Consider the following 22,524-nt stretch of genomic DNA (forward strand, 5'->3'; position numbering starts at 1 on the left):
CGAGCTACAGTGGGGGCACATGCTGTGGTGTCCATGGTCCATATGGCCTCCTTATGTGTCCTAGGACCTTATGTGTCCTGGGACTCACTGTGTAGCTGAGGATGGCCTTGAACTATTGATTAGTTGCCTCCACTCACAGGTGCTAGAATTGCAGATGTGTGCCACCATATCCAGCTTCATTTCCTTGTTTTAAAAGTTACTACAGATGTGAGTTTGGGGAGCGCCCAAGTCGGCCTTTTCTGCCCACTCACACTGCACTGTGCTTTCTGAGCTGCTAGTAACGCCCTGTCACCAGCCACCCACTGTCATGATCATCTACCGGGACCTCATCAGCCGTGATGAGCCGTTCTCTGACATCTACAAGATGTGGCAAAGCGCAGACAAGAAGTGCCTGGAGGTGGCGGGCCAGATGGTCAGTAGAACAGAGGGTTAGCGTCTGTGACTCACTCATTGACGGAAATGCTTCTGCTAAAGAGGAGGGCGAAGGCGCTGAAAGCACAGTAGTCACCCGTGTTGATGTCATGAGTCATCGCTTAGAAGAAACAGCTCTACCAAAGAGGCGACAAAAATCACAGCAAAGATTACACGAAATCACTCAAAGGAGCTGCAGAGCAGACTAAGCACATCCTTGCTGATTTCAGTAACCATCATTTTTTATTGGTGAAAACATGCGTCCAGATGGCATGGTTGCCCTCCTGGAGGGCATGTGAAGATGATGTGACTGTATTCAAGATTTTCTTGTGCAGCGATTGGGGGCACGTGCCTTTTATCCCAGCACTCGGGAGGCAGAGGCAAGTGATCTCTGTGAGGTCAAGGCCAGCCTGGTCTATAGAGCGAGTTCCAGGACAGGCTCCAAAGCTACAGAGAAACCCTCTTTCGATTAAAAAAAAATGTTCTGAGTAGGGTTTTTTTTTTTTTTTGGTTTTTCGAGACAGGGTTTCTCTGTGGTTTTGGAGCCTGTCCTGGAACTAGCTCTTGTAGACCAGGCTGGTCTCGAACTCACAGAGATCCTCCTGCCTCTGCCTCCCAAGTGCTGGGATTAAAGGCGTGCGCCACCACCGACCGGCTAGGTTGTTAAATCTTATTTCCCCAAACGGCACTGTATAATTTTAGTGATCGGTGAAATTGGCAAGGAGAATTGACCAGAAAACAGAATTCAAGTTGCGAAGAAGCCATGTTTCCAGTGCCCTCAGATACTTAAGCTGAGTAAGAACTTCCATGCCTACAATCTCGGCAAGCACGAGATACAGAAAAAACGCGGCTCCCTATACTTAAGAAACAAGTCCCAGAATCCCACCGGGACTCCAAATCCCAGAAACCCACGCAGGAAATCATCCAGGAAGCATAGCCGACTAGCCGCGGACGCGACCAAGTACAAGAATGGGGGGATCAACCCTGAGCGTGTGTGCCCTATAGGTTTTTCCATAGGGATATTTCCGTTTAAAAGCTTTATTTTAGAATTTATAGTGAAATTCCAAGCGCTCCCCATTTGAGAGCGTCTGGCGGTAGGCCGGCGGATCCCGTTCCCTCCCCCGTGAGGATGAGCGCGCCGGGCTCCGCAGCTCCGACGCCCGCCCTGCCGCGGAATGCGGCCTCGGGAGCGAGCGTGGTGGGAGGAGCCGCGGCGGGAGGCGTGTTGTGCAGCGCGGCGGGAGGAGCGTCGGGGTGCGGGCTGTGGCGGCGAGGCGCCTCTTCGCTCAGCGCCGCGGGCTAGGCGGGCAGGTTGGCCAGGCGGGCGGCCACGGCTTCCCTACAGGCTCGGGCGGCCAAGTCCCTCGCGGCGTCCGGCACTGCCCCGGCCCCCTCGGCCTCCGGCGGCGAGGCGAGGGAGTGAGGAGATGCCGACCCAGAGGGACAGCAGCACCATGTCCCACACAGTCGCGGGCGGCGGCGGCGGGGACCATTCCCACCAGGTCCGGGTGAAAGCCTACTACCGCGGGTGAGTGGCCGCGCGGGGCGTGGGCGGCCTCGGCCGTGGTTGGCGGCAAGGGTCCTAGCGATGGGGCTCGAGCGATCCCGGGGGCGGCGAGGGGCGCGGTTGGTGGCAGCCGGGACCAATGAGTGTAGGTCGCCAAGGAGTCGGCGGAGAAGAGTAGGTGCAACCGGAGGGGAGAACAAATCAGCTGACCGGGAGATTTGCAGCTGTGTCGGGACTGGGTGGATTGAGGATTTCGAGGGAACCTTCTGTTCACCGGCTGCTGTCGTTTCGGAAGCCTGAACTGCTCCAGTTAGCTGGCTCTTCCCATTACCGACAGGCCTGAAGCCTCCGATTTTTTAAATCAGATTTGTATCTGTCCTTCGCAGTGGGGAGAGTTCCTGAAGTGAGTCTGGACTACGGTCATCCAGCCAGTATAGGAGATAAACTTAGTACTGAAGTCGATGCTTTTTAAAAGGATGTTCACCGGCTCCTTAGACACGGTCAGAATTAAGTGGCAAATGTGCTGGTCCACATTTCGGAAGCGCTTAGTTAGGGCGAGATATCGAAAGGCGAGAAGACAGAGCTTTAAATCCTGTGAGCGTTACTCACTTGATTACCAAACGTTCAAACTAACGTGGCTGCCAGAGGTAATCCAGTTCTGAGATCACTGTGTCAAATAATTTTCTAGCATGTCTTGTAAAGCTCTTCCCTTCCTTGAGATCATTTCGGAGCACTGATGAGGTGAAAGGTTAGCGTGGACATGGAGACTGGAGAGTAGGGATTCACAGAAAGCCCCAACTACTTGTCTAGGCAGAACTAAATTGCTTTTGCAAATTTCAAGTACCACATGGTTCAAAGTGCTGTGCGTGCCTGTGCATTCCTGAGGGTCAGTGAGGATAGCAGACCTTCAGGTCGCTCTCTCTTCATTTCAAAGAGAACTGGAGCTCCACATGCCTTCCTGCTTCCATTGAAGGCCTTAGGCTTGTTATCATTCAGCCTCGGTAAGGTCGACTGACTTCAGGACTAATTTGTAGGACTTACAGTAGACATTGTTATTTTTCTTAAAGCATGGGTAACAGAGGTTTTGACTTTAAGCCAATCCCACCCCCAACACATTTTACTGTACTTTTTCTTTGAATTTTGAAGAAATTGGTAGTTTTCATAATAACTGCTTTGGCCATTTTGGTTCATGCCATGAACAAACTTTGCAAGATTTGAAAGAACCACAGCCCCCCCCACACACACCTCCAAGAACAAACCCTACAACTTTCTGATAATTTGAGAGATATTTTACTTTAGAACACTGGTTCTCATCCTTCCTAATGCTGTGGCCCTTTAATACAGTTCTTCATGTGGTGATCCCCAACCATACAATTATTTTCATTGCTCCTTCGCGACTTTAATTTTTCTATTGTTATGCATTGTAATGTAAACATCTGTGTTTTCTGATGGTCTTCTATAACCCCTATGAAAGGGTCCTGTAGCCTTTCAAAGGGGTTGTGACCCACAGGTTGAAAACCACTGCTTTAAAGTGTGTTCTATTTTCGAAGTTGGCAGCCCATGGCTATTAGGTGTAGAGGGTGAAATGCAGTGGATTTTAAAGGAATTGTCTGATTATTGATAGGGTAACAAACTAGAGTTAGTATGAATCCCTGCTCATAATAGGAAAGCACACGTTGTGTACAGGTGCAAAATAAAGTGTGGCTTTCCCTCTCTGTCTCCACGGGCTCTACTGTTGATGGTTAATTTGTGGTTCTTCTGAAGGTTGCATTTTTATGGGTCTGGAGAGCTGGCTCAGCCACTAAGAGCACTTGCTGTTCTTCCAGAGGACCCAAATTAGGTTTGAAGTGCCTTTTTGTTTATTTATTTTTAAAAATAATTTATTTAATTCTATGTACATTGGTGTGACAGTGTCAGATTCTCTGAAGCTGGAGTTATAGATATTTGTGAGCTGCCATGTGAGTGCTGGGAATTGAACCCTGATCCTCTGGAATGGTAGCCAGCGCTCTTAAATGCTGAGCCATTTCTCCAGCTTCTGGTGTGAAGTATCTTTATCAGGTGGCTCTCAGTTTTCTGTAACTCTAGTTCTATTGGACCTACTACCCTGTTCTGGCCACTGTGGCACCTCCATACACGTGACACACTTGTACATAAATAGAAATAAATCGCCAGAAAGTTGTATTTATGTTTTTTGAGGTATCATCTTTAGATAGCATTTGTTGATTACTTCCACTGAAAGATGAAAATTATAGTGTATGTAATTCTTATACTGTATACATCCTGTCTCCTGTGTATCTCAGATTTCGGTTGTTTAGCTATTGTTTTTAGTTTTTTACTTACTATTCTTAGCCACAGTGACTCAGTGAAAGAGGAAGGGATTAATGCTTTTTCATTTTCCCCATGTTTTTAATAATTTGACAAGTGCAAATAGGTATATCATGTAAATAATGTCCAGTATTTCTTTGGAAAGAAGTCAGTGTGTTGAACTCTTGAAATATAGGTATTCTGTAGGGATTTTCTTATTTATTGCTCTAATTATTTAAAAAAGAAAACACGAAAGTATGCATATGATTTTTCTGTTCAAAATTTCTTGAAGACATTCTAACTAATATCTTTTAAAATTTAAGAAGTTTTACTGAGGAAAGACACAAATAACTACATGCCATTAGTGCTTCGTAGTCAACAGAAACGTCCTCCACGCCTCCTCTAAGGACAACCTCTAAACTGTACCATTTTCTGTTCTCTGAGTCAGCCATTAAGATTATATGTTTATTAACAATAATCTAAACTGGTGATTATTATTCCAGCCAGCTGCTTATTAACGTTGATGAGACAAAGATGAATCACTAGCAAGGATAGTTAATAAATAAGTTGACAGCAATCCCATACATGATTAGAAAGTGGACTCCCCTTCCCTTATATTGGGAAATAAAGGAGGCCTTGCATTTGAAAAATGTTTTTTGGGCTGGGATATACTACCCTGTTGGTGCACTGCTTTCCTAGTGTGCCTGAGGCCATAGGGTGCATCCCCAGCTGCATAAACCTGCTGTGTGGTGCATTGGAACCCCACCACTTGAGAGGTAGATGTAGGAGGATCAGAAGAGTGAGGTTGTCCTTGTTGCATACTGCATTCGGGACCAGCCTGGGTTACACGGGATTTTGTCTCAGCAACAAAAACTACCCCCGAAGAAAACCGTCTTTTCATTAGCTTTTTCGAAAGGCCATATTCCTCCTAACAGGGTTACTTCCCAGTGAAGGCTGAACCTTTCTTTGAATGTGTTCAGTGGGTGAATAACCCTCTCCTTTCAAGTGTGCATGTAGTGTACTTAGTCTGTTAAACTTGATTTTGACGGAAAGTGTTTTCTTTTAGAAGAAGCATGCAATTTGAGTTTTTTCAGTTTTTAAAGTAGATTTTTCTAGATTTTAAAAGCACTGACAGTCTGGTTTGACTGGAGACCAACTAAGAGTGCCTGTCTCGTGGTCTGAACCCCTTTTTCCCCAACATGGAAACTCTTGTCGGTGGCCCTTTTCAGTTGTTGCATAGTGCTGTTGGAGGAAGAGAAACAGGTTTTTTTGGTTAGTGATAGACTGCCATTGTATGCTGATCCTTATGTAAAGGTACTTGTGGGAGAGAATTTAACCAGGTAACGTCTGGGCTGCTCATTGTTTACACTGTATGTGTACAGGAGTCATCGAAAGCGCTCTTTAAGCTGTGGTTGTTGTTTTTGAGCCGTTGTTCCTTCAGTGCACGCCAGCTGTTTTTGGCAGTGCAGGGGATCATACCCGCTCTTGCAGCCGCTCTCCTACTGAGTTATGTCCACAGCTCAGGATTGACTCTGCACATTTGGAATGTAGAGCTGTTTGCATTTTTTTCCTCTTACAGTGAACAAGCCCCGTCAGGTCTTCTTTTTAAGAGTATTGCAAAATTATTTTAGCTGTGTACTTTTGGGCATTGAAGCTGAGGATGTAATTCAGCTGGTGGAGTTCTTGCCCAGTGTGCACAAAGACCTGGGTTTGATCCAAGCACTACATTAAACCAAGTGTGGTGGTGCCTGCCTGTAATCCTGGTATTGTTGGTGCTGGGGAGCTGAAGGAATTAATGAGGCCCGAGAAGCACGTGCACACTGAAGGGCTGAAGAAGAAACAGAAAGAAGCAACTGTTTAGAAAATTCTCCCCAGAGGGAGACATTCATCCCTCCTTCCCTTCTCCTCCCCTTCTTGATAGTCTGGGCAGTTGGCTGGCCTAAAACTCACTGGTAACCCAGGCAGGCCTTGAACTCTCCATCCTCCAGGCTGTGACACCTGAGTGCTGGGATTACAAGGTGTTTGGTAACACCTGTGTGGTCTCTCTCCTTCTTTCCCTCCCTCTCTCCCTTCCCTTGGTCCCTCTCTGTTCTTACACAGGGTCCCCACTTGGCATATAGCTTACTCTTTAAGAGAGGGTGACTGAGCTTCTAGTTTTCCTGCATCTCTCTCGAGATGGAAAAACAGGTGTGTGCCACCACACCCCGCTTTTATGACAAGCTGGTGCTCTAACCCAGGCGCTCATGCATACCATGCCACCATTTCACCAAACTTAGTTGGTTTTCCAACCTATTTTTCCTTCTGATTTGTTGATGGGGCATTGACATTTTATTAGTAAAGTTGCCAGGCATTTCTCAGTTTTTCATTTATCTGTAGATTTTTCATTTTGTGTAATTAAATCTTTTTCCTCCTCTATATGTGCCTTCCTGGTTTGTTGCCTTAAGTAGATGCCTTTCTCATTTACAGGTGGTCTACAGTTTTGCTTGTGCAGGTTTTAAGCAGTCACCTTCTCAGTACTTTATTTTGGGGTATACTCATCAGTAGTTTTCTGATACAACTTATGTTTTAAAATTCTACTAGCATTTTTTGTAAGAGGTCTTTCTTTCACTGCTTTGAAGTAACCATTACTGCATTTCTCACAATGTACACAGATAACTGTCTATTCTCTACCACTGATTTGGGTAGAGATCTGTTTAGTACATAACACAACTTGATTATTACAGGATATAGTTTGATTGCGTTGGTAAGTCTTATTTATTTAATCTTCTATTCCCAGGGTTTTTGTTTTGGTTGAATATTGTGTATTTTACCAAGAAGTTCTTTCTTTCACAAATGAGAGCTTTGTTTCCTCTTATTTTGCATTGCTGTGACCAAAATAATCTAACAGAAGTACCTTAAGGAAGACGTTGTTTAGCGCATGGTCTCAAAGGGTTCAGCTCGTCATTCTTGGCCCCATGCGCGCAAGTATGACATCAGGGTGGCAGATGCTCGAGGCAGAGGGCAGCTGCTGACTTTACAGTGGACCAAGAAGCAGAGAGCAAGACTGGAGGTGATGAACTGTCACACAGGCCTCGCTGTGTAACCTACTTCTTGGCGGGGCCTCACCTTCAGTGTTTCCAGCAAAATAGTGCTTGCATGTGTGTACTAAACATTCAGACAGCAAGCCTGTGAGGGACCTTGCAGGCTTATTGTATCCTTTTATATTTTATTATTTTAATTGGAGTCTTGCTGTGTTGCCTTGACTGTGTTCCAGCCTCAAGTAATTCTCTTGCCTCAGCTTCCCTAGCAACTGGAATTACAGGGTGTGACGCTGTGCTCATAGGTGGTTCACTTTTGAGTTTTGGAGGAGCACACATTGATACCCCTGTCAAGTAGTACCACTCCTAATGACAGCGCATTTAAATATGTGAGCCCAGGGGGTCAGTTCCATTTAAACCACTACGTCCATCGACAGAGCAGTTGGCCGTCCCACTAGCTGTGTGTGAGTCTTCTTTCCACACACCCTGACAGTGTTCGTTGTTGCTTTTTTATTTTTTTATTATTTATTTATTTATTTTTGGCTTTTCGAAGACAGGGTTTCTCTGTGGTTTTGGAGCCTGTCCTGGAACTAGCTCTTGTAGACCAGGCTGGCCTCGAACTCCCAAAGATCCGCCTGCCTCTGCCTCCCAAGTGCTGGGATTAAAGGCGTGCGCCACCACCACCCTGCTTGTTGCTTTTTTTTAACATTAATTTATTGCTGTTTTGTTTCGTTTTTTTTTTTGAGACAGGGTTTCTCTTTGTAGCCCTGTCTGTCCTGGAACTCACTCTGAAGGCCAGACTGGCTTTGAACTCACAGAGATCCACCTTCCTCTGCCTTTTGGATGCTGGGTAATTTATTTTCATTTTATGTGTGGTAGTGTTTTGCCTGGATGAGCCCATGGAGGTCAGAAGAGGTTGTCAGAGCCCCTGGAACTGGAGTTTGGGATGGTTGTGAGCCGCCTTGTGGATACTGATGGGGACCTCTGGAAAATCAACAAGTGTTCTTCACCTCCAAGCCAGGCTGCTTGTTTTCTTAATGGTGGCCATGCTAACGGGGATGTCTGAGACCTCAAAATAGTTTTCATTTTCATGATGGCTGAGAATGGTGTACACTTTCCATGAACTTATTGGTCATTTTGATTTCTTCTGAGAACTGTCCGTTCAGTTCGTTAGCCCTTTTATTGATGGGGTGATTTTCTTGAAGTTTATTTTATGTTGTTTCTTACATACTCTAGATATTACTCTTCTGCCCAATGTGTTGTCAGCAAACAGCGAAGCTGCTTTTCCCCCATTTCGTGGGCTGTTTTTACTCTGGTGATTGTTTCCTTTGCTAAAGAGGAGGTTTTTAATTTCATGTGTCCCTGCCTGTCATTCTTGGGATTATTCCTGTGTTACTGGTATCTGTTTCAGAAAGTCCTTGCATTTCCTATATTTTTTTTTAAATATTTATTTATTATGTATACAATGTTCTGTCTGTGTGTATGCCTGAAGGTCAGAAGAGGGCACCAGACCTCATTACAGATGGTTGTGAGCCACCATGTGGTTGCTGGGAATTGAACTCAGGACCTTTGGAAGAGCAGGCAATGCTCTTAACCACTGAGCCATCTCTCCAGCCCGCATTTCCTATATTTTGAAGTTCTTTTCTGTAGCATTTTCAGAGTTTCAAGTCCGCTATTAAGGTATTTCATTCATTTTGAATTAATTTAAAAATGGTTACATTTATTTTTTGTTTGTGCAGCACATGGGGGGCACAACTGCTGTATGGTGGATGTGTGGAAGTCAGCGGACAACTTTTAGGAGTTGGTTCTCTTTACCATGTGGGTTCTGAGGATCGAATTCAGGCCCTTAGGCTTTGCAGCAAGCACTTTTACTTACTGAACCATCTCACTGGCCCCCATTTTCAATTGATTTTTATGCAGAATTACAGATAGGGATCTTACTTTAGTTTTCTACTATGTACTATATATTACTGTATACTAAATGTAGAAATCCAGTTTTCCCAGCATCATTTTTAAAATTTTATTTTTAAATTAAACTGTAATTACATCGTTACCCCTTCTCTTTACTCCCTCCAACCACTACTGTTTTCCTCACCTCTTGCTCCTTCTCAATTCCGTGATCTATTTTCTTTGTTACTGTTGCACACACACATATTCATATGCACACATGCATGTACAGATATGTGTATATGTATATAAATGCATAAACATATAAGTAGAATGTGCTGAATCTATAGAACGTGTTGAATCTGTCTAGTGTTATTCGTATAAATATGGTTTCAGGACTGACTGCTTTGTTTTGGATGACCAGTTAGGGGCTCATCCTTGGGAAAACTTAATTTCACCTCTCTCAGCCATCCTTAGTTGCCTGCAGTTCTTTGTCTAGGGTGGGTTGGCATGTCTGTGTGATGTCCTTCTTTAGGACTTGTCTGGTCAGCCATATTGTCTGAGGTGTAACGGGCTTAGCGTCCCTGTCATTTCTAGGAAGCAGTTTCACAGCGGTTCCTGGTCCTTTAGACCTTAGAATCTTTCCGTCTCCTCTTCTGTGGTGTTCTTGAGCCTTAGGCCCAGAACCATTTGTTAAAGAGGCTATCCTTTTTCTAATATGTGCTTTTGACACTTTGGTCAAGAATTAGGTGGCTGTATGAACTTGTCTTTATTGTGTTCGCTGATCTGCCTGTCTGTTTCTGTTACCATGACTGTAGTATAGAACTTAGAGACCGGGCACTGTGATACCTCTGTCATCACTCTTGCTGCTTAGGAATGTTGTGTTTCCATATGAATTTCAGGATTGTTATTTCTAGTTGTATGAAGAGATGTTACTGGAATTTGATGGGAATTCTACTGAATCTGGAGATTATTTTTGGTAAATAGCCAGTCATCTTCTCATTATTAATTCTGCCAGCCCATGAATGGAAGGCCTTGCCATTGTTCTCACGCCATCTCCAGTGCTTTAGTCTTTGCTGGAGAAGTCTTTCACTTTCTTGGTTAAAATTATTTTTAGGATTATTTATTTATATATTTATTTTTAAGCTACTATGAATGGGATGTCTTTTTTCTCCCAACTTATTTCTGCTCAAGTTCACTGGTATATAGAAAAACCACTGACTTTTTTTCTTAAAATCCTACTACTTATAGTAGAAGCACTACAATGGATTTGATTTTGACTTTCTGCTTTCCTGTTTGTGCCACTTTTTTTCCCTTATGGCTCTAGCTTAAAAGATTGAAAATTACTGCGTTGGAGCAGTGAGAATGGGCAGATTTGTCATGTTCTTAATTTTAGAGAGAATGCTCTCAGTTTCCCCCTTTAGTGGTTTGTCATATGCAGCCCTCTTTTATTTATTTGTGTGCATGGTGTATGTGTAAACGTGTGTGTGTGAGAGTGTGCTCACCTATGCGTGTGCACGTGGAGCTGACAGCATCAAGGATCTTCACTGGCTGGTCTCCATCTCAAGTAAAGGGTCTTACTGAACCTGGAGCTTGCCATGCTGGCAAGACTGGTTTATCAGCGAACCCTTAGATCCTCCTGTCTCCCAGGCCCATGGTGAGGGGCAGGAACAGCTTTTCCAAGTGTGGGGTGAGGGCTGGAGGAGGGGCAGCTCTCCCAGCTTTCTCATGTCAGAGTAATTGGGGTCCATTATCCCAAGGCCTGCGAGGGACAGTGTCAGCTCTCCCTGGGCCAATGAGGGGTGGAGCCAACTCAGCAAGGCCCTTATATTTTAACTCATGGTTCAACACATGGTCCAATACATGGTTCAACCCTGGATCACATGCGCCCCTGTGGGAACAATGGGCAGTGGTGTATCGTGGTACCCCGGGCCATGGACAATGGTATAGACCCCAGCTGTGGTAAGATAGTCCTCAGCAACTTCTTGAGCCCAGATGTCACTATGGCACAGGGTGACTGCACAGGCCCCTCAGATCGGCAAGGTGGCCCCAGGTGACAACCCAGACCTCGTGCAGCTGCATGGCCTTCATTGGTACCAGGAGCTGTAGATATTAGCACAGACCCTGCACAGTAGGGCCACAGACCCACTGCAGCCCAGGCCTGGGCATGGATGCCACCATGCCTCAGGTGTAGTTTATTCCGATCTGTATGATCCCTGTGACAACATGACCCTCAGGTCCCGATATGGCCTCTGGTATCCTGGGCATGTGTGCGGCCTTCGGTGATAGTAGGAGCTGCTGGCATCAAAATAAACCCTGGCTGTGATACGGCATGGAGCCAGACATGGCCCCTGATTGCAGTTTGGTCCCAGTTGGCACCCTGGCCATGGGTGGCAGTGTAGTCCACTCAAATGTCCCTTGTGGCAGATCAGAGCCCAGGCATCTGTGTGGCCATTGGACCCAGGCCGTGGACATCAACACAGACCTGGCTGTGATAGAACCATGGACCCAGACGTGGCCTTCAGCAGCAGCCCGAGTCCGGATGGCACCCCGACTGCAGGGTGGCCCTCAGACAGCAGCATGGCCCCAGGTGGGGCCCTAGATACTGGGCTCCCACCCAGTCCTCAGTGGTGACAGACACCTTGGCTATCAGCACAGATCATCCTGCCGTAGGGCCACATGTTCTGATTTTAATGAGTATTCATGGCTACTGACTGCCTTGGGTTTCCTGGATGTCCTGGAAAGTGCTTTCGTTTGCATTTGGTTCTAGAATTTTTTTTTCCCCCGAGACAGGGTTTCCCTGAAGCTTTGGAGCCTGTTGTGGAACTAGCTCTTGTAGATGTAGACCAGACTGGCCTCGAACTCACAGAGGTCTGCCCACCTCTGCCTCCCGAGTGCTGGGATTAAAGGCCACTACTGCATGGCAATTCTAGGAATTTTTAAACATCACCTAGATTTCCTCAGTATCTCACTGGTCCTATAAGAGTGTATTGCTCAGTCTACAAGTAATTGAGTAGTTTCTGTAGTTTACCTTGCTGCTGACTCTGCTTTCTTCCATTGTGATATGAAAAGGTAAATACTTTTGCCTTTTCTGAGACCTGCTGTGGTCTAGATTGTGGTCCGTGTTAGGGAAGGTGCACAGACTGCTGAGAATGTTTCTTTTCTTTTGGACAGGCTACTCTGTACATCTGTGAAGACCATTTGTTCTGTAGTCTAGTTTAACTGAAGTTTATTATTGTTATGTAGTTCGGATGAACTCTCTAAAGATGAGATTCAGTAAGTCACCGTCTGTTACTGAATCAAGACTTGTGGGACCTTTTATGCCCACTAGTGTTTTTTGCTTTTGTTTTTTTTGGGGGGGGGGCGGATTTAGTGCATATGTGCTTACAATTTTTACATATTCTTATGTATCCATTTAGTTATTTTAATAGAATTTCAGGTATCCCAGGGTGACCTGGAAACCTCTTGTGACTGAAGGTGACCTTGACTCTGATCCTCCTGCCTCTGCCTCCCCAGCACTAGGGTTACAGGCTTGCACACCATGCCTTGGTTTATGTGGTATTAGGTACCAAATCTAGGGCTTTAAAAACTATGCTTTAAAGTTTTATGTGTATGAGTGTTCTGCCTGTGTTGTGTGTATGTACACACCACGTGTGTGCCTGTCATCCAAGGGGAGGCCAGAAAAGGATGGTGTCAATCTGTGAATCTGTGAGTCCCTGGTGGGGGGTGCTGAGAAAGAGCAGCACAGCTCTTAGGGTGGAGTGCTCTCTCCACTCAGGGCTTGGTGCGCGCTGATCAGCTTCATACCCAGGCTTGCTTTATCCTTTTGATGATTGATTACTCCTTTTCCTCATAGGTAGTGCCCTTGTTTCTCTTTAGTTTTCTTTGAAGTCTACTTTCTCTGGTTTTGGAATCACTGCACCCGCTTGCTTTCAACTCTCATTTGCTTGTTTTAGGTCTTTGACTCGGCCTGTGGGCTCCAGCATCTTTCTCAGTCGATAACACTTGCATTCAGAGTGGAGCTGTGCCTTAGCAGAGCCGCCTGCTGCCTGCATCTTTTAGCTTGTCAGCCAGCATCCAGCTTCCAGCTCTCCACAGCTGAGTCCTGGGTTGTGGCAGGTTAAATCCAGGCTCTCTGACTGTGGTTGTTCCCATTCTCTGGTCTAGGTCCCCAGGGTAACTCAGTATCAATCAGCAATTTCCCTCTTGAGATGGCATCTCTCTTTGCCCTCTCAATCACGTAGACTGCACTGTGGAGTGAGAAGGTGGGTTTTCTCTCGGTGACTGTCCGCTCACCTGTGCAGACGAGCCTGCCTGCGCTGGTCTTGAGGCGGGGCTTTCTGCAAGAGCTGCTGTCTGCCCGTCCTGCTGCAGTGGCTCTCTTCTCCTTACTCTCAGCCTTGAGGAGGTTTTACATTTTATATTTCAGAAAATAAGATCATTGGATTCCGAAACAGTTGTCTTTTGGAGATAACTAACAAAATTAATGATGCCCCCCTTTTTTTCCTTTAAAAATTAAGTAAAACTACCTAAATTTGCCACTTAGGGACTCTGGTAAAACACAAATCTGTTGATCATCCATTAAGAATTTATGCTAACAACAGAGTAAAGCCAGAAAAACCGTGTGTGTAGATTGTGCTTTCCCTCTCCTGAAGGCTGTGTGCTCATCCTCAGCTCATGTTTCATTTTGTTATTGTGATTGGATCTGTTAATTGTGGAATGTTGTGAACAAGGTGCTTTCCCAAGGAGAAAAGTGTTTGCACAAACGCTCCCTAAATGCTTCAGCTCCTGGAACTTAAGGAATGGTAGTTAATAAACCACCCCTACACTTAGTCTCTTAAGGAAATATGCACTTTGGCTTTTTAAATATTACACAGATATTTCCCCAGCTGTCATGAACCCTAGATATAATCCTCTGACTTGGGAGGCTAAGGCAGGAGATTAAAAAATTCAAAGCCAGCCTGGGTTATATAGGAAGACTTTTCAAAGCCAAAAAAAATAAGTTTTATTTTTAAGGTTCTGCTTTTTTTTCCACTCATGAAAAATAAAGCTTTTCCACTCATGAAAACTCTAGAACTGTGTGTGCTTGACTTGTTTATTTTAAGGTACATGATGTTTTCAGGGATTGTGATGTATAATATGGGTAGGTTTTTTTTGTCTGAAGAATAGCCATTGTATGTTATATAACACTTATCCGTTCATCTGGATGGACGCTGTATTCCTCCCACCTCTTGGTTGTCATGAACAATGCCGCTGTGAATATGTTTTGAGGCTGTCGTGGAAGGTGTTGCTTCCTAGATTTCTTTTTTTAGTCAGTTTGTCATTTGTTTATAGGAAGCTACTGATTTATGTGTGTTAATTTTGTATCCTGCTTATTAGCTGTACAAGTTATTGGTGGAGATTTAGGGTAATACACTGCTACGGTCTGAATATTTGTGCCTACTCCCCGAATTCATATGTTGAAATTGACTCAAAAGATAAAATGTGGGGGTTGCATTGCCTCTGGTGAATGGGATTAGTACCTTTGTGAAGTGACCCTAGACTAGCCCTTTTTAAGGCCACAACTAGAAGTTTCAAATCTTTGAAACAGAAATTGGGGCTGAGCAGGCAGTAAACCTACAGTACCTTCATCTTTGACTTCTGTCTCCAGGATGGACAGATGGACATAAATTCATTCCTTTTGTGTGTGAGCTATCTCATGTGTAGAATTAAATCAGACTGAAAGAACCAAGATATACATTGTCTGGCTTCTGCTGTGGAAAGCCATAGTTCAGAGTATGAGAATGGGTGAGGTTTATTCAGGAGTAACAGTTACAGAAGAGAAGGGAAGAGGCTCTGTGAATCTGTTTGTTCTTCTGTAACAATATTATAGATAGCATAGTCTACAAACAGATTTGGTGTGTCTAGTTAAAGGTCTGATTTCTTTAGTCAGCATTGCTCTGTTTCACTCTGTTCTCCAACGAAGGCAACGACCCTCAACATTAGTGGAAGGGCCAGAGCGCAGAACAGGGCCCACGAAACCCTGCATAACTTAATCACTGTTCCTGGAGGCTCACTTCTCTTTTTTTCTGTTCATTTGTTTTCTTTTTCTTTCTTCTTGTTTTATTTTTTATTTTTTTTATTATTTATTTATTTATTTATTTATTTATTTATTTATTTTTGGTTTTTCGAGATAGGGTTTCTCTGTGGCTTTGGAGCCTGTCCTGGAACTAGCTCTGTAGACCAGGCTGGTCTCGAACTCACAGAGATCCGCCTGCCTCTGCCTCCCGAGTGCTGGGATTAAAGGCGTGCGCCACCATTGCCCGGCGTTATTTTTTATTTTTGACAAGATAAGGTCTCACTATGTAGCTCTGGCTTGCTTAGAATTTACTATATAGACCAGGCTGACCTTAAACTCAAAGAAATTCACCTGCCTCTACTTAGTGAGATTAAAAGCATGCACCACCATGCCCAGCATGGCCCCTCTTCCTCCTACCACCACAGTGATTAATAAATAGAGATTAAGTTACACCATGAGTTTTGGAGGGGACACACAGTCAAGCCAGAGCACAGGTTTAGGTAGAAAAACAATCAAGCTACCCTGAAGTTGAAACTGAAATGTCAGCATTCCAGACCCTTACAGGATGAGCTGGCGCACCTAAGGCCTTTATATTCCCTACGGTTGTTGGAGAATGGGGTGCATCTGTGTCTGCAGGCAAGGATCAGATTTTGAAGGGGCTGATAATGGATGGTGTAATGATGACAGCAGAAATCATCTTCTCCAGTACTGACTGGGGGTGGGAGTGCGGTGCTGGATGCTGAGGAGAGCAGCTCGGAGCATAGCATCAGTTACAGGATTTTTTAGATTAAGATTTGAAAATGAGTCCTTTTGCTACTGCCATATACTGTTGTGACTCTGTGATTCTTGTCTTTCAAAATCTGTCAGGTGGGCCTTAATGTTTAGATTTATAATTACAAAGTTTGAATAAGACATGGTTGCTTAAACATATGTGTATATTGTTGGATATGGTGGCCCACACCTTTAATCCTAGCACTCAGGAGGCAGAGTATTTTATGGAGCAAGTTCCAGGGCAGCCAGGGCCACTTTGTGAGACCCTATCATAAAGAAACAAGATGAAGTGTTTTGTGAATGTTTATAATAAAAAAGTATTCCATTGTCAAAAGTGTATTTGATGGAAAATGATTTTCTATAGAAACTTTTATCATTTCCTACATTACTACAATACATTCAAGCAAGATACTTGAGCTTAGGAGTATGAAGCCAGGTAGTGGTGGTGTACACCTTTAAACCCAGCACTCGGGAAGTAGAGACGGGTGGATCTCTGTGAGTTCAAGGCCAGTCTGGTCTACAGAGTGAGTTCCAGGACAGCTAGGACTGTTACACAGAGAAACCCTGTCTCTAAAAACAAACAAAGAGCCAAGATGAATATGTATCCAAGAAGTTTAGCTTTTAGTTGTTTTTTTTAACTTAGTTGTAGATATATTATTAAAATATGAATTAAGTAAAAAGAATGTAAAACAGATTTAGAATTATAAGACATTGTGTGGTTGATATATTTGTGATGTTGAAAATGCTTCTTATCAACTGTCAGGATTAGACTATAATGTAGGGTTGTGAGTAAACTAGTGTCTGTTGTAGTTATGTGTATTGGGAATGTATGATCAAGTTGAGAAAAGAAGTTGGAGCAAGGTCTAGAGTCTAAAATGTGACAGTAGTAACACAGAAGGTGTGTGGAGATACGGGCAAAGCGTAGAGTGTGAACTAAGTTCCAAAGGTGCTGTGGGAGGAGAGGCCAGATGAATATCTCCGAGAATGTCTTGTGTCAAAATGTAGAGAGCAAGAGACTTTGGAACACTCAGTTCCAAAATGGGATGTCTTTATCAAATTCCTCCCTTCAAGGACCAGACGAAGTGGGTGAATCCAAGGAAATTGTGTCTTCCAGACATAGCAGGACTGACAGAGGCACACAAAATCTTAGCACAGAGGAGGGGAAGTGGATGCAAAGTCCCACCCCAATTAAGAAGCTATTTACAGCTAATAACTTTTGAGAAAGGGAAAATTAGTTTTCTCCAATGGATCATTGCCATGGGGTCTGTCAGCCATACTCCAGGGCAGGCCCCATGCCCCAGAGTAGCTGGCCAAGCAAGATGGACTCTGTGATTGGTGTTTGCGGGCTTTTTGTTTTGATATTTCATCTTAATAGTTTTTTATTTTGTTTTGTTTTGATTTGATTTTTTTTTTAATTGTTGTTCTGGAGAGAAAAAATGTGAAGTTAGGTGGGGAGGATGTGGGAGGTGTTGGGGATGGGGGGTTATTAAAATATATATAAAAATCATCTATTTTTCTTTGCTTGAAAATAGATTTTTTTCATACAGTATAGTTTGATTATGGTTTCCACTCCCCCCAGTTCCTCCCCAGTTCCTATCCAGACCCATACCCTTTCTGTCTTTCTTTAGAAAATAGACACCTAGCCAGGTGGTTGTGGCACACACTTTTAATCCCTGCATTTATGAGGCAGAAGCAGGTGAATCTCTTGAGTTCGAGACCAGTTCTGATCTACAGAGCAAGTTTCAGAACAGGCTCCAAAGCTACACAGAGAGACTCTGTCTTAAAAAAACAAAAAAGAAAAAGAGAAAAAAAAAGAAAGAAAAAGAGAAAAAGACAGACATCTAAAAAGTAGATAGTAATACAATATAGTAAGGTAAATAAAAAACAAATCAAATATGGTAAAACAAATATGAAAAAGAGCCAAAGAAAATGCTGAAGAAATGCATAGATGCACACACACATGTTGGAAGACACAGGGATCCCATAAAACCCCAAACCAGAAGCCATAATATGTACACAAAGGACCTCGATTTGTTAGTCTTGTGCTCAACAAATTGCTGTGGGGTCGACCCTAAGAGTAGTTTCCCAGTGAGACTCCCCTGGAGAAAACTAATTTTTGGTTTGCAAGTGGCAATCAGAGCCTGCTTCTAGGTTAGGGGTGGGGGCAGTGTGTCCACTTCTTTCAGCAATAGGACCCCATCTGGTGTAGACCTGTGCAGGCCCTGTTTGTGCTGCCATAGTCTCTGAGTTCCTATGTGTGCCAGCCCTGTTGTGCCTAGAAGGCCTTGGTTTCTTGATGCCTTCCTACCTCTATTTTTCTTACACTCTTTTGCCTCCATTTCCTCAGTTCCCTGAGTCCTAAGGGGAGGGACTCTGTAGTAAATGGAGCGGTGGGCTGTGTCCCACAGCCCGGATAGCTTATACCCCGAAATAATACACAAGTTGTATTCATTTAAACACTGCCTGGCCCATTAGCTCTAGCTTCTTATTGGCTAACTCTCACATCTTGATTCAACCCATTTCTAATAATTTGTATGTCACCACAAGGCCGTGGCTTACCGGGAAAGATTCAGCATGTCTGACCTGGCGACTGGCTCCATGGCGACTCTCTGTCTCTGCCTTCTTCCTCCCAGAATTCTGTTCTGTCTACTCCACCCACCTAAGGGCTTCCCTATCAAAAGGCCAAGGCAGTTTCTTTATTTGACCAATGAAAGCAACACATAGAAAGAAGACCCTCCTATACCAGGATTTTATGGAGACGTCCCCTTTTAAGGATTAGTGTTCCAAGGTCTGCCACTCTCTGCCTAATGTCTGGCTGTGGGTCTCTGTATTTGTTCCCATCTGCTGCGGGAGGAAGCTTCTCTGATGCTGGCAGGTCCTGAGAGGCCGCTTGATTTCTGGGTCTGCCTTGCTCTCTGCTTCCTTCTCTAGATGACTGTAGCTGTCTCTTCTTTAGGCAGATAGCTAGTGGCTGCTGTGTTAATAATTACAAAAGATCCTTTGTGTTCTGTATTTCTGCTACCCAGTCTAGTCACAGCTCCCCTTTATTGTCTTTTCCTTTTCTTTACTGTCTGAGTTAAAGTTCCTAGAAAGAACAGTACCTTCGCCGGGCAGTGGTGGCGCACGCCTTTAATCCCAGCACTTGGGAGGCAGAGGCAGGCGGATCTCTGTGAGTTCGAGACCAGCCTGGTCTACAAGAGCTAGTTCCAGGACAGGCTCCAAAACCACAGAGAAACCCTGTCTCGAAAAACCGAAAAAAAAAAAAAAAAAAAAGAACAGTACCTTCCCCCAAACCTTCTACAAGCCTGATCCCCTGGTGAGGTCTTGGGTGACTGGAGAGGTTGTCATGTTGCAGGTCCAGAACCTAGGAAGAGTTTATCTTGGGCTGCTTTTAGCTCCCTAAATTGTTGTAATAAGAGCAGCAGGGCTGCGTCCCCGGCACCCGGCTGCCCGCATGGCTTTACCCAAAATAATTACACGGAAACTGTATTCTTTAAATCACTGCCTGGCCCATTAGTTCCAGCCTCTTATTGGCTAGCTCTTACATATTGATCTAACCCATTTCTAATATTCTGTGTAGCATCACGAGCTGGCTTACCAGAAAAGATCTTAACTTGCGTCTGTCTGGAGTGGGAAAATCATGGCGACTCACTGACTCGGTTTCTTTCTCCCAGCATTCTGTTCTGTCTACTCCGCCTACCTAATTTTCTGTCCTATCAGGGCCAAGCAGTTTTCTTTATTAATTAACCAATGAAAGCAACAGATAAATACAAGACCCACCCCCATCATTTCCCCTTTTTCTGTTTAAACAAAAAAGAAAGGCTTTAACTTTAACATAGTAAAATTACATATAACAAAACAGTTATCAAGCAAGAATTACAGTTACAATATTTATATCTACTTTATCTTTTATCATAACTAAGGAAAACTATAACTATCTATTTATTCTTCAACTCCATCAAAGACTCCAGAAGGATATAATATTACCTAAGTAAACAAGAAATAAGAAAACTCTAGAAATGACAGAGACATCTTGTTGCCTGGACAGTCATCCAAAGTTTCTCTGTACCGTTGGGACATCCATCTTCAGCCTACAGGCCCATAGTTTTCAGTAGACATTTTCATGAAACAGGAAATTTTAAAGACAGTTTAGTCACTTTCTGCTGTGTCCTGCAGAATGTCTCGTAGACTCTTTCATGAATCAGAAACCCCGAAAGACCAGCTCACCTTTAGGCAAGTTCAGCAGTCCTCTCTCTGCGGGTTCTTTGTGTCCAGTTTATGCATCAATCCATGCAAGAGCAGTTTCTTGCCCAAATGGCTATCAAACTCCTTAAGGAGCCTCTTTGGTGCCCATCTTCCTCTTGAAGTAGATTGGTGCTGCCAGGAGCAGATGTGTCTCATTATCATGAAAAGCCCTAAGTTATTAAAACATTAAATGCCATATTTTGCAGTCTTTGAAAGATACGAAGAATGCCTGTCTAGCTGAAATATATCTATGCACATCTAGAAAATCTAACTAACATGATTAAAAGCTTGACAATTATCGATGATTATCCATTAACAACCTATATACATTTTTAAATGAACTATACAATCACAATACCTTAATCAAGACTAGAAATACATATACATATAACAAAATTGACCTTAAAATCTATACCAATGCAAATTATTCATATCTATATCATATCCCCCTTTAAATGTAAAAGAATATTTATAAACAATATTTGGGAATATGGACGCAGTTGGGTGCCACTCTGTTGTAATAAGAGCAGCGGGGCTGCGTCACCGGCACCCGGCTGCCCGCATGGCTTTACCCAAAATAATTACACGGAAACTATATTCTTTTAATCACTGCCTGGCCCATTAGTTCCAGCCTCTTATTGGCTAGCTCTTACATATTGATCTAACCCATTTGTAATATTCTGTGTAGCACCATGAGCTGGCTTACCAGGAAAGATCTTAACTTGCGTCTGTCTGGAGTGGGAAAATCATGGCGACTCACTGACTCAGTTTCTTTCTCCCAGCATTCTGTTCTGTCTACTCCGCCTACCTAATTTTCTGTCCTATCAGGGCCAAGCAGTTTTCTTTATTAATTAACCAATAAAAGCAACAGATAAATACAAGACCCACCCCCATCACTAAATAACCACTCCTTGCCCATCTCTGTCTGACCTAACATCCTGGTGTCTAACAAATGAAATGTTTTGAAATGTATTGAGTGGCCGCTACGTTCATGCCGAAAGCTAAGTAAAGAGTGTCATCAGCGAGCATCTAGGCTGACAGCAGAGATGTCCGGCTTTGCTGGGAGTCAGCTCTCTGATGTCCCACCAGTGTGTTTGAAGTGTAGATTTGATTTAATGTCATGAAAATGTTACCATGTTGAACATGGGATTTGGGGTAACTCGAGTCTGTGTTTCGTGGTCATGACACTGATATTTGTCTCTAGAATTGTCTATCCTTCCCTATGTTGGGGTTCAGAGCTAAGTTTTGACAGTTAGGTATTCATCCTGTCCTGCATTGCCCTCAGGGATATCGTGAAGAAAATGTCTCAGCATTCGCTTTCACCAGTTTAATTGTACTCTGATTGGGACAGAGGGCAGACTAGAAACACGTGCTTATCTTACCCGTGGGACAGCTCTGCGGGCTATAGACCCGGATGCAATACCCTGATAAAGCAACCTAGGGGAGAAAGGGCTCCTTCCAGCTCTCTGCTTCACAGTCTATCCCACCTCCTCAGTCAGTTCTGCCAAGAAAATCCCTCCCAGGCATGTCTCCAGACCAACCTAAGCTAGACTGGTCCTCAGGCCTCTCTTCCCACATCCACAGCCAAGCTAACCATCCCAGCTACCTAGGGACATTAACTCTGACTCTGCATAGTAGACGCACTTGGATTTGCAGCAGGAAGTCATGGACTGTGTTAATTCTATAAAAACCTTAAAGCTAGTCCAGCACAGAGTGCTGTGTGGAGAGGCTGCCTAGAGGGGGAACACCAGACCTCTACTAGAAAACACTCAACAGGTTAAGTGATTAGCTGCTTATTGGATTTAAATGGTTCATCTAGTGCTAATATATTAATGCAATAATGGATATTGTTTACTATTTTTATATATTTATTAATACTTTTATTAAAAGTGTATTCCTGTGATTGTGGAGGAAGATTACCTATACTAAAGGAAGTTACCTTAAAGCTATTTTTGGAAAACAAGTTTTTTGGGGAAAAACTGAAAATGAGATAAGAAATGTAGAACTCATGCCGTACAAAGAATGATTGACAGGTTTATGGTGGGTTGTTTGTGTAAGTCAAGGCTAGGGGAGCCAGGGTAACAGAAGGACAGTCTCTAAATGAACGGTAGACTTTTGGGGGTAGGAAAATCTGGGGATGGGTTTGAAGTAGAGTTTAGATGAGAGCAAGGCAAATGCTTGCAGAGCGTGGTTGTGGAGGTGGAAGGCCTGTGAAAGTGGCGGAGCAGTGAGCGCGGCTTTCTCAGTGACAGGACACTGACTTAAGGTTTCCTTTAAATCTGTTGTTTTTGTATTGTAATTTTATTTCATTAATGTTTTAATTT

At 43.8% G+C, this 22,524-nt stretch overlaps 1 protein-coding gene and 1 pseudogene across 1 annotated transcript in view; both read left to right on the top strand.

The window, feature by feature from the left end:
* The first annotated feature begins 307 nt into the window (after window positions 1–307).
* Window positions 308–1,714, top strand: LOC130865830 (translationally-controlled tumor protein-like; annotated as a pseudogene).
* Prkci (protein kinase C iota) overlaps window positions 1,629–22,524 on the top strand; it is a 60,249-nt gene continuing 39,353 nt past the window's right edge. Inside the window, exon 1 of the mRNA XM_057757066.1 lies at window positions 1,629–1,939. Within this exon, the coding sequence (XP_057613049.1) occupies window positions 1,839–1,939 (101 nt within the window). The 5' untranslated portion in view covers window positions 1,629–1,838. The remainder of the gene's footprint in view (window positions 1,940–22,524) is intronic.

This window comes from Chionomys nivalis, chromosome 24 (assembly GCF_950005125.1).
Source record: "Chionomys nivalis chromosome 24, mChiNiv1.1, whole genome shotgun sequence".
NCBI classification, from domain to species: domain Eukaryota; kingdom Metazoa; phylum Chordata; class Mammalia; order Rodentia; family Cricetidae; genus Chionomys; species Chionomys nivalis.